This window comes from Apodemus sylvaticus, chromosome 23 (assembly GCF_947179515.1).
Source record: "Apodemus sylvaticus chromosome 23, mApoSyl1.1, whole genome shotgun sequence".
Taxonomy (NCBI): Eukaryota; Metazoa; Chordata; class Mammalia; order Rodentia; family Muridae; genus Apodemus; species Apodemus sylvaticus.
This window is the reverse complement of record NC_067494.1, coordinates 20,577,967-20,593,484: the sequence shown is the minus strand read 5'-3', so window position 1 is coordinate 20,593,484 and position 15,518 is coordinate 20,577,967. Positions and strand designations below refer to the sequence as shown.

The 15,518-nt window shown below is 44.0% G+C and overlaps 1 protein-coding gene across 1 annotated transcript in view; it reads right to left on the bottom strand.

Moving 5' to 3' along the window:
- Positions 1–15,518, bottom strand: part of Arfgef3 (ARFGEF family member 3) — a 152,208-nt gene that overhangs the window by 53,176 nt on the left and 83,514 nt on the right. The window contains exons 9-12 of the mRNA XM_052170033.1: positions 12,884–12,988; positions 10,911–11,244; positions 7,555–7,667; positions 5,946–6,844 (exon numbers count right to left, since the gene is read on the bottom strand). Coding sequence (XP_052025993.1) covers positions 5,946–6,844; positions 7,555–7,667; positions 10,911–11,244; positions 12,884–12,988 — 1,451 coding nt within the window. The remainder of the gene's footprint in view (positions 1–5,945; positions 6,845–7,554; positions 7,668–10,910; positions 11,245–12,883; positions 12,989–15,518) is intronic.

Here is a 15,518-nt window from a genome sequence, read left to right as displayed (position 1 = left end):
TCAGTCACTGTGAAGCAGAGCAGAGCAGAACAGTGTGCCCAGGCCCTGGGTCCCTGAGGAACTCTGGATGGCCAACCTCCGACTTAATAGGAGAGAGAAAAATGAATCCTTCTCCTTCAGTAATCATTGAGTCTTATAGTACCTGCAGACACATAACCCTAAAAAACCAAGACAGACAAACATAATTTCTTAGCCTAGAGCTAATTTTTTACTCTGAGCTCCACAAAGACATTGAGGTAAACTTGGATGACAATTTTTGGGGTTGTTGAAACCATAGCTAGATGCTGACGACAGTGATATAGTATCCTTGCCTTCGTGCTTTGTATTTGTAAGGCTAGGTCCTCTTCCAAAGACTAAGACTCTCTCCCTGAGGGGCAGTGAGAGGAGACAGCAAGGCAGAGACGGGAGGGTGCTGAGCTAGTCAGGGCTGCAGTGTGTGGCTCCCCGATGCCTGCAAAGACCTGCAGCACTATAATGAATACAGATGGAGGTGTGCAGGGAGCCCCAGCTGCGCCAGAATCTGACTCCAGGCTCACAAGTATGTAGCAAGATTTATGGCGCCCCAGTAGTCAATAAGCCGGGTCAGCAGGGCTCACTGGAGTTAGAAGTCATCAGAGTCCCTCCATTTCAGATCTTGTATAAGCTCTAACTTTGGGTTTGGTCTTGCAATGGGAACCATTAGGAAGGAAGAGACTAATTGTCTTGCTAGCTAGGCAGGCTAGGGGTCTAGAGTCAGAACTGTTATAACCTAAACAAACAGCCATTTTTTTTTGATGCATCTGAGATTTAGACTTTACTGCTTTCTCTCATAAAATCTGATAACATTATCAATACCTTCTCATCAGCAGTGAGTGTTACATTCAGTCACAGTGAGTCTCAAACCCGAAACCACTCATCTGTGGGAGAGCCATTCTCCAGGTGAGACAGGCTGTGACCGCTGACCAGTTTCTGCGCAAGGCTGGAGAGTGTTTTGGTCCTGAGGATCCACTTAGCCCAGATGAAACCTTGTTCTGTGCAAGATTGAAAAGGTACTTTGGTGGCAGTTATGAATCAGGTCAAGCACTGTCTTAGAAAATCCATTTGTTTGAGTACTTCCAAGTTCCCTTACGCAACACCATAAGCAAGTTGGCTTGAAAAGAAAGACTATTTATTCGCTCAGCTAGAGGAGCTCAGGCCAGTGTCGTAGCCAGCAGTCTGATCATAGGTGTCTCCAGGCAAGAAATGTTAAGTGACTGATTCAGTTAAGAGAGCCAGAGGCCAGATGTCAGAGCAAGGGAGAAAAAAAAAAAAAGGTTTAAACATTTTAATGTATAAATGAATAATTAACGATGTGGGGTGGAAGAATAGTGTGAGCTCAGAATAACAATGTACGAAAAGCCATGAGGAAATATGATACCTGGTAAGAAAATTAAAAATTAAAATCAGTAACAAAAAAGGTACTTTTTTGTGTGGTGTGAAAAGCAGCTCCCAGAAGCCATTGGTTACTAAATGAAAATCCCAGTGTAGAGGGTAGACTGTCTTGCTACGAATAATTTGTCAAAAAGTCTCAGAGATCCCCAAACAATACCAACAATTGTATTAACTGAACTAATTGCTCATCAGAACTAGAGGGTAAGATCCTCTTGCTAAAGTCACGACACAAACTGGTCTCAGGGCACAGAAAATCAAGCTGGAGTCTGGCCAGACGCTCCTCCCCTTCTGGGTGGCACCGTGGTGGTGAAGAGCTTTCGTAGGTGGTGCTATTGAGGTTGCTTTGCTAGAACTGACACTAACATCATTCTTAGATGTGGACCTTGCAAGCCATACTACTGACCAGCTGAGTAAGATGCACTGCTAGCACAATAGAGGCAAGTATCTTATGGTAGCCAACTGCTTTCTAAGTGGATTTGAGGCCTGTTCCATAGGGGGAATCAATGTCTGAAACTATAAACGCAACCAATACATGTGGCTGAGGAAGTCAAAAAGGCCCTAGAAGGGAAGCTATTGTGGTTGTTTCACTAAATGGAAAAAAAAATGCACCATCAGTTTATCTTCTAAGTAACTCTGTTTATGCTCATAGATTAGCACTTGTCTTAGTGACTTTTCTAAGTGACTATGTCTTAGTGTGTCTTAGTGACTGTGATAAAACTCCATGGCCAAAAGCAAACTCAGGAGGAAAGGATTTATTTGGATTACATATCCGGAATCCCAGTCCATTGAGGAAAGCCAAGGCAGAAACTCAAACCAGGCCGTGCCGTGGAAGCAGGAGCTGCTGCAGAAGCCACGGAGGGATGCTGCCTACGGGTTTGCTTCTCGTGGCCTGCTCAGTCTGCTTCCTTATAGGACCCAGGACCACCAGGTCCAGGGTTGGCACCATCCAAAATGAGCTGGCTCCACCCCATCAATCATTAATTTAAAAAATGTCATATAGGCTTGCTTGTTTACAGACTGATCTTACACAGATATTTTTTTTTCCCCAATTGAGGTTTCCTCTTCTCAGATTACTCTATTTTGGTGTTTCTCAACCCTTTCCTCATGTAGTGGTGCCCACCAACCATAAAATTATTTTTGTTGTTACTTCATAACTGCATTTTCTACTGTTATGAATCCTAATGTAAATGTTCAGTATGTGGGATATCTGATATGTGACCCCTGTGAAAGGGTCATTCAACCCCCAAACTGCTGGGGATTGGTTCTAATGCTTTGAATTAACCTGGTCCCTCAAATTAGGAATCTGCATGTCCAAACACCGAAGGTCTTTGTCCCTAATTGGGTTTTGGTTGATCAATAAAGAGCCAACCGATAGCCAACAGCTAGGCAGGCAGACTGAGGCGGGACCTTTATATTTGTGCGGGCTAGGAAGTAGGAGAAAGGAAGGAAAGAGAGAATCGTCATGACTTTGGGGAGAAGGACGGAAGTAAGAGCTGCAGGAGAGAAAGCTAACCAGCCAGGTAAGAATTCGGGTAAGTAGCTACTGGCCACTTCCCCTACTGGGCCTGGGAAAGCAGGGGAAGTTTTAGGAGTCTCAGGAGTACCAGAGGGGAGCATTTGCTAACAAGGGAAGGTTTAGGAGTACTCAGCCTTTGAGCCAGTTACAGCATGTGAAAAATTAATTAATGAGTGTGTGTCTTTCATTCGGGAATCCAAAGAGCTCCTATGCGGGTGGCTGGGAGTGCAACCTGCCAAATGGTGTAGCTAAACTTGCTAATATACCAAAGGGGTAGTGACCTACAGGCTGAGAACCACTGTTCTGCTCTAGTTTGTGTTGTTGACCTAAAACTAGCAGGATAGTACTGCTCTCAGCTATGGTTAGAGAAAGTTCATTTTACAGTGGCAAGCAGTACGCGCAAAAACTCCTAACTGCTGAGAATAAGTGAACGTTGGATGCTCAGCTATAAGCAGAAAATCAATACCAATCTCTCCAAGGCCCAGAGGATACCAGGGAACAAGGGATAAAAAGAACATAAGAGACAAAAGAAGGGAAGATGGGTGTGAAACCCTGACTTTCCGACACAACACACCTACTAGCTGGGCTCTGTCAACTTTACACAAACCTAGAATTGATCTGAAAGAGTAATCTCAACTGAAAAAATGCTTCCATCAGATGCCTGTTGGGAAGTCTATAGAGCACTTCCTTCCTCCCTTCCTTCCTCCCTTCCTTCCTTCCTTCCTTCCTTCCTTCCTTCCTTCCTTCCTTCCTTCCTTCCTTCCTTCCATCTCTCTCTTTTTTCTTTCTCTCTTTTGAGATTTATTTATTATTATATGTAAGTACACTATATCTGTCTTCACCAGAAGAGGGCATCAGATCTCATTACAAACAGTTGGGAGCTACTATGTGGTTGCTGGGAATTGAACTCAGGACCTTCTGTAGAGCAGTCAGTGTTCTTAACTATTGAGTCATCTCTCCAGCCACTATAGAGTATTTTCTTGATCAGTTATCAATGTAGTAATCACAGTCCACTGTGGGTGGTGCCGCTCCTTGGCCCATGGTCCTGGGTTCTATAAGAAAGCAGGCCAGGGGAAATGATGGGAGCAAGCCAGGGAAGTGGTATTCTTCCATAGTTTCTGTTCCTGCTTTTGCTTTGGGTTCCTGCCCTGACGTTCCCTTCATGAGGGACTGTAAGCTATAAGGTATAATAAACCTCTCTATAAGTTGGTTTTAGTCACACTTATCAAAACAATAAAAACCCAAGACAACATACTTATTGCAGTCTTGAGCTCAGATGAGGTGACTGGCTATACAAAATTTGAAAAAGATCGAACCCACCAAAGTTCTGTCATAGAAAGTGAGGCTCTCACCCCTCCATGAGGATGTATGACTGGTGGAAGGGAAGAAAGTCATCTTCTTCAGAGGTCGAGTTACTGGTAAAATGCCCATAATCCCACAAACAAAGCGTCTCCCATTCTCTCGTATACAATCCTAAGGAAATTCATTGGGACATCTCCCTGATCCATTGCAGAATTAAAATTTCAAAAAGAAGACTGTGTTTGGTTTCAAGCCACCTCCATACACAAGGGACTGAGGTACATATTTTACCTATCAAAGCAGACCTGGCCTCCAGGTTCTCCCACCACCCCTCAGTTCCTCTCTGGCATACCCTGCTCCCAACCCAGAACTTTCTAGTCCAGGAGCTGGTCTGCCCTTCCCCAAGAGGCTCTTCCCTATATAATCCAGGTCTCTCCCTTTCTCTTCTCTCTCTCCTTCCTCTGCAATGCACTCCCTCTCTTTTTTTCTTCCCCTTCTCTCCACTTCTCTCTCCTCATGGTGACTCCCCTGGCCTCAGTGCTCGGGGCCAGGGAACTCACCTGAGAGCAGCTTCCCAGTGAAGCTGTCTATATATAATCTAATCTGGCTTGAACTGGCTCATTTTGCCAGTGGAGAAATAACCTATCAGACTGTATATATCATTTCACCATTTTCTAGAGACTGAATCGTTACCATAACCAGTGGTGCTGGGCTCTGAAAAGCAGCTGTTCTAGACCACTGATACCTGATGTATTATCTTCCTTGGCACCAAGGACAGCTAGTCAGAGCAGTCCAGGCTGTGGAGCTTTTCTCTGCATCATAAACCCATACCCGTAAGCCTAGACCTTACTCTCTTCAACAGAAGAAAAGCTAGGGTTCACTAACATGCTTTAAGCCAGTGGTTCTAACCCTTAGGGGGTTTATGACCCTTTCAAAGGGGACTACATATCAAATATCCTGCTGAAAGGACAACATAAACCCCATTCATCTCCATTTAAGGTCCAGGACTGATTTCATAAAAAGGCCATAAGGCACTAGCTCTGGGAACAGACCCTAAGTCCCAGAAACCAGGCTATAAGATACCAGCTCCATAAAATCCAGAACAAGATCATTAAACCCTCTCCGAAAGAACAGTCTGGAGATCACAAAATGGGGGGAATATCTTATCTCAGGATTGACCCTCTGAGCCGGGCAGCCCTATCTTATCCTTTGATAAAACACTGCCGACAGACATAAAAATTCAGACTACTGACCACCTGTGATCTCCTAGCACCCACCAATGAAATTTTAGATTACTTAATCTCCCTAGAGAAGTCCCTTGGTTCTCTATAAGAAGGCCTGTGTGCCTTTGTCTGGGGTCACCATTTCAAAATCCTTGACCCCCACGCGCTGGTTGTTTCTGCCGAATAAACTCTCTTTGTTTTTGTAAACTATCTGAGTCTGGGGTCTTCCTTCAGTGGTTTTCGGATGCTTACACTGCATATTAGATATGTGCATTATGATTCATAACACTAACAAAATTATAGTTATGAAGTAGCCATGAAAATAATTTTATGGTTGGAGGAACTGTGTTAGGAACATGAGGAGCTATATTAAAGGTCACAGCAGTAGGACGGTTGAGAACCACTGCTTTAAGCAGTTCAAACCACAGGCAGGAAGATTACTACTTACAAAGGCACAAAGCTCTAAATGTTCTTGTTGCAAAAAACAGCCTACAAACCTGAGCAGAATGTAGAGGCAAAGTTCTGAAGGGCGGAGTCCACCTCTTCCACACTGGACAGGGCCAGGAGCCGGGGGAGGAGGCCCTCAAGGGACTGTACAAACAGCCGTGCGCTGTGCTGGTCAGCCTCCTGGTTCTTCAGCAGCTTGAGAGACAAGGCAGCGGTTCGAAGGGACCGATGGCCCATGTAGTCCCGAGGGGTCTGTTCTTCGTCAGCCAGTGAACAGTTGTCTGACCCAATGTCCGACACGTCAGACCTACCTGAGTCCTTTTCTGCTGCCATGGAATACTGATCACAGGAATCAAATTCGGTCCTCGATAGGTCTTGGTCGTCTACACTGAAGTTGCTCTCACTATACCTAGATCCGTAGGACCTTGTCCTGCAGTCCACTGACAGGAAGTTAGTGATGTCAGGGTAAGGGACTGTGTGACTTCTCTGAACCACATCAGGCTGGTCTGCGGCCTCAGGTTCCAACACTTTGTTCATGGTCTCCTTGCCTTCCTGAACGGCTGGTGACTTGAGCCCGTTCTCGTGGTCCTCTGGTGTCGTTTGACCCAATTCTCCTTCCAAGGTAGTCTGGCCTGTGTCTGTGGTGACGCTGATGCTGATGTCAGGGCCCCTCTCCTTGCCTGACTCCCACGACGTGTGCTCCGAAGACAGCACCCTCCGCTGCCAGCGGAAGTCAGCCTCATTAATTTCCATGGAGTCCCGGCTGGACTCAGCCCCATCCCTCAGCTCTTCAAGGCGCAGAAGCAGCTGCTGTACTTGACTGTCATTCAAGCCTTTCCCCTGGCTGAGTTCATCCAGAGCCCCAAGCAAGGTGCAGACACAGGACACGGCAGCGTAGCAGGCTTCAATGCCACCTTTGATGCATGCTTCTGTCATGCCGTCCATGATGCTAAACAGTGTGTAAGACAGAAAATGGCAGTCAGGCGTGAAAGATCAAGAAACACCCCCAAATAAACAAGAGTCATTAGCTTGGCCAACTGCACAGTATTCAAAAAGAGATAGTCTATTTGTATAACATCAAGACGCTAAGTGACTCAAACATGCTCAGTCTGGGAAAAACTCCAAAGTTCTCCACCTAAAACCAACCATATGACCTCTTGGTTGGCTAGCTTTTCTGGGAACAGGTAAAAATTTGAGAAGGAAATATGTTGTTTCATTCAAGAACAGACACTGAGAAGTTTATTTTTGTTTTATGTTCAGACCTTCAAATAGAAACAGTTGCTGTGGCTAAGAGTCACAAAAAGATGTCTGGGTAAACAGATTCTTACCAGATGTATGCCAATACTTTCTATGGAAGCTACTTGCAATTGAATTTTATATCTCATACTGTTAATCAAAAAGTTCTTTCCTTTAATAATTCAATGGGTTGTTTTTAGATGTTTCAGTGTGTAGATTGAGTTCTAAGTTGGTATGGAAATCTGGCAAGTTGCGAGTAGAATAAATTGGTAAGTTTTGTTTGGCTTGTGGGTAAATAATTAAATATGCACATTTTTAAAAGTAGACTCAACAACATTTTGTGAATTTAGGGTTACAATGAAAACTAGTCAAAGAAGCAGTGTTAGACTACCAACATATATCCAAAAGGAAAATGGAACATACAGTTTGAGAAGATCCAAGTGAGACTTTCTTTTGGAAATAGATCTTTTCCTTGGTTCAGACTCAATAGAGCTTGGCCCTGCCAAGTCATACAGACGCTGTGGGCTCCCAAGTATCTTTACAAGAAAAGGAGAGAAATAATAGAAAAGTGAGTGTCACAAAAAGACAAAACCCAAATTTCACTAACTTTTAAAATCACGAGATCAAATAAACAATGTGCTTTTCTTTAGTGAAGGACATAACAGGAGAGAGGATGACTAGGTTGAGGCTGTTTGACTGGAAAAACTTAGAGCCAGAAGATCTCTGATTTGGGACTTTATTTTTCAGATTTTTGGCCTGTTTGTACCTATGCAACAAGGTATTTTCAGGGTGAAACCTGTGGTGGACTGACTGGAATATCATCCACACCCCTGGGCATTTACATTCTTGGTCCAAAATGGTAGTGCTGTTTGGGTAGGTTTAGGTGTGGCCTTGCTGGAGGATGTATGTCACTAGGGTGGGCACTGTGGTTACACATACGATGCGTTGTCCCTGGTCCCCCTACCCTTCCCTACCTGCAGCTTGAGGTGTGACCTCTGGGCTGTTCTTGACACTGAGATTTCAGTCTGCTGCCACAATTCCCTGACACAATGGACTCCTATCCTCCAAAACTGTAAAGCCAAATAATCTTTCTCTTCTGTAAGCTGCCTCGCTCATAGCTTCTTAACACAGCAATAGGAAGGAACTGATAACGAGCCCAAGTTAAACATCATATTTATTTCACATACAACTTGTATTTTTAGCCTGAATATTTGCACAATGTTTTTAAAACTTTGGTGCCTGAGGATTTTGTACCGTGGTATTTTCTACTTATGGAACCATGGCAGTACTGAAGAAACGTCTGCGCTTCAGATTTCGGACTGATGATATTAAATATACATTTTAATAAAATTAATTGAAGCTACAGGATAGAATGGGATGCACTGGTATAGTCACTGGCCTGTACAATGGCTCTCTATAACTTCTTCACATTAAGTCATTTAATCAGCATCTCTCCAGCTTCCCCCCAACCCCTGTACCCTCCCCACCCCCACTGTGACCACACTTCTGTGTTCAGCACGTGTGGAGTTCACATATAAATGAGACCAAGCAGTACTACTTTCTCTACCTAACTTATTTCTCAGTAAAATTCATCCATGTTGTTGCCAAAGACAGAATTCTCTTTTCTCTTAGGATTAAATCATTATTCCATCAATACAATTTTTTAATTCCCACCTTACACACAGCCCGCCTGCCCCCTTAACCCCCGCCACCTAGTGTTAGGGACTTGTGTTTATTAATCAAGTACTGTACCACTGAAATAGATCCCCACTTTTTAAAATCTCATCCTAAGATAGGCATGAGAGGTACAGCATCTGTGATTTGGTGTTCTAGGTCTGACCATTATGAACTTCTAAAGTGCACCCACAGGGTAGACCAAAGGAAAGAACTTTATTTTTTTTTTCATATTTATTATTGGGCAGGAGGTAGAACCAGAGAGAGAATGTACAGTATGAAACACAATGAATGCCCTACATGTCTTTGGCAAATAGCCATATGTTGCATATGGCACAGATGTACAGGGAAATAATAAACAGAAAGGCAAACAAACATTCTAGGGACAGTGGTTTCCTTTGTGTGCAAAGCCCCTGGGCATTTTTTGGTGTCTAGGTAACCACCTTCTCCAAATTGACGGTTTTGCCCTCTGAAGCAGAGGCACTGTTTTCTAGAACAACCTGGCTGGAATTCATCTGTTTGGCTTCCCAGGGCCTCACTGGCTGCACACACTTCTCAGAAGACGGCATCTAATTCTAGTGTTGCCTCTGCACAATGCCCTTGGGAAACACCTTGGGTTAAATGCCAGAAGGAAAATACATAAAAGTAATCTATATAAAATATATGGGAGGGTACAATGACTTTTTTCACATCCTACTGTGACGGAAAAGCATCACTTGCTGAAGGATGAGATATAGTTAAAAAGAACTGAGCCTGCTTGGTCAACCCTTTTGTTTCTCTTTGTACTCTGAGGATCCAGAGGACAGCGGTCTATCTGAAGGGGGGTGCTGGTGGCAAGGCCCTGTTGCTTAGATGATAGCAGACTAGTCTTCTTTTCAAAGCTATACAGTCCTCACCAACCAAGCAGTGATAGAATCTGAGATTTCCATGACATCTCTTGACATGAGGGAGGGGAAAAGAAACCATATTCCTTATTGGTAACAATAAAGTTGATATACAACCTGTTAAAAGTATAAGGAACACGGTATACCTGGCATTAAATTAGAAAAGATATAATGAATGGTTTTGTATGTTCACCATATTTTCTTGACCAGCAATTAAATCTGGATTAGACAATTTCTAGAAATATCAGTCTTCACTATGGTCAGATCTCATAAAAACATTACCACGAAGCAATTAAAATTTAATTATTTGCTCTTTAGTCTTGCCTGGAGAAATGAGATGACAAGGGGCCATCATCATCTGGAAACAAGTGTGACTTGTCACATACAGCTGTGGTTCTGTGGCTTACCGCCATCAAAGTTGACCTATGCCATGGGACTTGTTACATATAGCTGTGGTTCTGTGGCTTACCACCATCAAAGTTGACCTATGGCCATGGGACTTGTTACATATAGCTGTGGTTCTGTGGCTTACCACCATCAAAGTTGACCCATGGCCATGGGACTTGTCACATACAGCTGTGGTTTTGTGGCTTACCACCATCACAGTTGACCTATGGCCATGGGACTTGTTACATACAGCTGTGGTTCTGTGGCTTACCACCATCAAAGTTGACCTATGGCCATGGAACTTGTTATATATAATTGTGGTTCTATGGTCACCACCTTCAAAAGTTGACCTGCAGCCATGGGACTTGTTACATACAGCTGTGGATCTCTGGCTTACCACCTTCAGAAGTTGACCTGTGACCATGGGACTTGTTACATACAACTGTGGTTCTATGGCTTACCACTATCAGAGGTTGACCTGTGACCATGGGCCTACCCTGACAAGCACCTGGCAAGTCGTTTTGAAATCTGATTTTACGGAGGTGACAAACATAAATAGCTTCAGAAAAAAGAACCCATACCAGCAGTATGACATCTCAGGTGTGTATCTAACAGAGTTTTAATGAAGACATGGCTAATTATGGAAGCGTATGGAGCCAGTGAATGCCTAATATTTTTAAGACCACAACTCCCAAAATAAATGACGACCAACTTCAAACTTGTTTGTTATTGGACTCAATGTGGTAGCAGTGATGCCCCCGCAGGTGATGACATATAAGACATGGCACAGAGAGTCCTGTGGACAAAACCAAGGCGTCCTCCATACCTCCCTACCTCTTTCATGATCTTGATGGCCTCCACTCGGTGCTGGGGTGGGGGATACAGGAGCACTCGGTGATAGAGGGACTGGAGCACCGGCTTCATGGAGTCCACTGACCCCACCAAGCGGACAAGCTCAGCTGCAAGGTAATAGATGGTGCGGGCCACAGGCCCGCTGAGGGTAGGCGCAGTGCAGGAGCAGCCTGAGCCTCGGCCGTGGTCAGACACACCGAGAGAGGCAGTGTCCGACTCCATGTTGGTACTGGTGCTGGCGCTGTGAGCAGAGGTGATGGTTTTGTCGTGAATCGGGTTCCCCAGGATCACGACAAGAGCAGGACAGAGGCTTTTCCTGAGAAGAGGCAGGAGGGGGAAAAAAACCTCACTAGGAGCCAAGTGATGAAATGTGAATGCTGTTAGAAAGGCAAAGAGATGCCACAGAAATACCCAGGAAGAGCGGGTACCCCTACTGCTCCTTGTTTGACCATGTTGCACCCAGTATACCTAGTCTTCCTCATTTCTCAGTTTAATGTTAACTAAATAAAGTATCCAGAGAAGCATTCAAGGACCATCCCTCTGTGTGCATGCAAGTGTGCATGTGTGTGTGTGTGTGTGTGTGTTTGAACAAATAGGGCTCAGAATGCTAAAAGAGGTCCTTATTAAATTTCAGTTTAATCTTAAAAAATGTTCAACTTCATTAGTCATTAGGGAAATGCAAATCAAAACAACCCTGAGGTTTCACCTTACACCAGTCAGAATGGCTAAGATTAAAAACTCAGGAGACAGCAGGTGTTGGCAAGGATGTGGAGAAAGAGAAACACTCCTCCACTGCTGGTCAGGTTGCAAATTGGTACAACCACTCTGGAAATCAGTCTGGTGGTTCCTCAGAAAACTGGGCACCTCACTTCTGAAAGATCCTGCTATACCACTTCTGGGCATATACCCAGAGGATTCCCCAGCATGTAATAAGGATATATGCTCCACTATGTTCATAGCAGCCCTATTTATAATAGCCAGAAGCTGGATAGAACCCAGGTATCCCTCAACAGAAGAATGGATGCAAAAAATGTGGTATATATGCACAATGGAGTACTATTCAGCCATTAAAAACAATGAATTCATGAAATTCTTAGACAAATGGATGGAGCTGGAGAACATCATACTAAGTGAGGTAACCCAGACTCAAAAGATCAGTCATGATATACACTCACTAATAAGTGGATATTAGCCTGGAAAACTGGAATACCCCAAACATAATCCACACATCAAATGAGGTACAAGAAGAACGGAGGAGTGGCCCCTTGTTTTGGAAAGACTCAGTGAAGCAGTATAGAGCAAAATCAGAACAGGGAAGTGGGAAGGGGTGGGTGGGAAAACAGGGGGAGGGAAGGGGGCTTATGGGACTTTCGGGGAGTGGGGGTCCAGAAAAGGGGAATCATTTGAAATGTAAATAAAAAATATATCGAATAAAATAAATTAAAAAATTTCAGTTTACTATGAATAACAGAGTTACTTCTCCTTTAAGGTGTTAATTTCAAGTCCTATATCAACACTTATCATTCAGCTTCCTCCCTTCCAATAAAACAGGATCTGTGGCCACCAACTGGCTGCCTGCTGGGCCTCTCACTTCTCAGAGTCTCTGGACATGAGTAGGTGACTAGCACTCTTGTGGACATAGCAATCAGGTCAGGGTTAGAATTTCTTGCCCCACATACATTCCTGATATGTTTATAGGCTTTTAGAACAAACTGAGAAGCCAGAAGTCATTTGTGATTCCATTGTGAGTCCATTGATGTAAATGGCATATCTGTTATAATAACCAGTAGTGTTGCTATGGAATCTGGGCTGATGTACACAAAGCAGTTCTCCTATCTGGAGGGCACATATGCATGGATGAAATCACTGGGAGTTCACAGGGGCGACAGAAAGGGGCTGAGACACAACTACAGGAGTGCTTGGCTGGTTGTCGGGGCGTCCAAGTCCATGCTCACCAGATGAGGTCGGTGAAGCCCCTGTGCAGGTACATGGAGGACGAGGAGCTGCTGAGCACGGAGAGGATGCATTCCAGGTACAGAAGCTGGAGCTGCTGGCTGTCACTGCGGAAGCACAAAGGCGGGCCAAACACAAGACAAAATGAGAGAGGTAGCGTCACGGCAGAACCTGGAGAAACGCTAGGCATCACCCAAGAAGGTGCCGCAGGTAGAGCTTTGTCCTTTAGAAGGAAATCATAGTCCCCAGGAGGTGAGCAGGTGGTCTTCCCTGGAGCAAAGTGTCGGTATGAGCATGGGGCCTAATCCAATAGAACATAATAACCCTCAGGAAGGAAAACCGTAGACACCAAAACACGCATAGAAGGAAGACTGTATGAAGAGACATAGGGAGAGGGGTCTCCACTAAGCGAGTGGGGAGGGAGGAGTGGAGGAGTGGACCGGGTCCTCTGACTGCTCAGAAGAACCTCCTGATCTTGACCATGTCATGTCAGCCTCCAGGAGAGTTAGGAGATAGTGGCTCCCGTGTTCAAGGCACTCAGCCTTTGGTACCCTGGTATGGCGGCCCTAACAAAGTGATAGACCGATTTGGGGAAACTAATAAACTTTATGTTGGGGAAATATCTCTGAGTATTTGTAAAACAACTGAGTGTGAAACAGAATGGGAATAGCCATTGTTTTATGGCCCCAACACACCACTTATCATATCTACATCTTATATCAGAATAGTGCATTGTCTACAGTTACAAATGTGGACAGATGGTAACAGGTTAGCCAAACCCTATATATGCCAGAAATGCTAATTATCACTGGTGGCTTAACTTTCTACGAAACCATTTATATCATCTTTTCTTTTCCTATCTCTTCCCGCACCTATCTCTTCTTTATACTGGGGCTTAAACCCAGGGCCTCATGAAGGCTAAGTAAGCACTTTAATAACACATCTAGCCTACCAAATTATGACACTAGCTAATAACTTTGCTGATTCATGTTTCTTATTTGTTTGTCTGTTTGTTTGTTTACTTTTGGTCTTTTGAGACAGGGTTTCTCTGTATAGCCCTGGCTGTCCTGGAACTAACTCTGTAAACCAGGCTAGCCTCGAACTCAGAAACCCACTTGCCTCTCTGCCTCCGAAGTGCTGGAATTAAAGTTGTGCGCCACCACTGCCTGGCCCTTCTTTATTTATTAAAGAAACATGTTTAAAATTTTTTAATTTATATGTATGGCTATTTTGTTGGCATGTATGTCTGTGTACCACATGTGTACTCTGTGTCCTTAGAGACTAGAGGACAGGATTGGATCCCTTGGAAGTGGACATTGTTTGCAACAAGTGTTACAGACATTTGTTAGCCACCATGTAGGTGCTGGGAATCAAACCTCAGAGATTTTAACTACTGAGCCATCTCTCCATCCTCATAAATTTCTCATTATGGGCTGTCTAATAAGGAGATAGACAACACTATAGGAAACACATTCCTACGTTTCCTCTCAGTGTCACCAAAGGGTGTTACATTTCCAGTTTGTGGAGAGACTCATGAGCATGGAGAAAAGTTAAATTTCAAAGACACATTTGCTTGAAGTACACATACTCTAAAGAGAAATAATGCAAGAATCTCATATGGAGTAGGCTATCCATAAAAGCAAATATTTAACCAATAAAAATAATAATAGTCAGTTATTTCTGTTTGTCCTAATTTAAAACAAATGTCAGAAAAGAAGCTCCGTGTTCTCGGCTGTTAACACAGGGGGTGGGGAGGGAAAACCAGACCATGAAAGTTAATTACTAGAGGAAGCTCCCCAGTGTGCCCCAGAGGGTAAAGTCCATACTCCTGCCAAACTGACAAGGATGTGCCACTGGAAAACAAGGGAGACTGAGATAGAGATTGGGGATGGCTCTACCATACTATCCCCAAACAATTGCAGACTGTAAAACTAGCTGGCAAACTATAGCTCAGAGGCCAAACTCTTTAAATTTAAAACTGTGTTTAAGTTCTAAAGGGGTTATAATCAGGAGAGTTTATAGAAGTTTACCAATCCACAAACTAAAAGATCTTTTCCCCTCATACTACGTGATTAATGCCAACACACTGAAAAGAGAATACTGCTTTTATTTATGTGCACTCCCTGAGGATGGGGGAGAGGGGTATGAAGAATGAGTTGGCACAGAAATTATTACCATTTGGCAAAGGAAGGTGATCATTACCGTTTGATCAGAAGACCAAGAAGGGCAAGAAACATTAATCCTTTGCTGGCCAGGTGAAAGCTTTATATTTATAGTCTTCCCTTCCCACAAGCTTCGTCTGCCTTTGCTCTGCTCTGAAAATAGCACACCCTTCATCGTGGGAAGAGATGGAGAGGCACATAGATTAAGTGCTGATGTCAAGTGCTGTAGATGAATCACTGAATGTAAACTTCTATGATACCGTGTAAGAGAAGAACCCCTTCCCAAAGGCCCTGGGAGGAATTTGATAGGATGTGCTGCCTCTGTAGAGTCCTGAAGTCCAAGAAGATGTCTGGCATGGAGCTGTGGAGGGGACGGAGACAAATGAGGGCAAAGGAAGAAACAGTGTGGACTGGAAGGTTTCCGGGTGAAGCACAGGATGTAAGGATCGTGCTGCAAATGAGTGGAGCTGGAAGC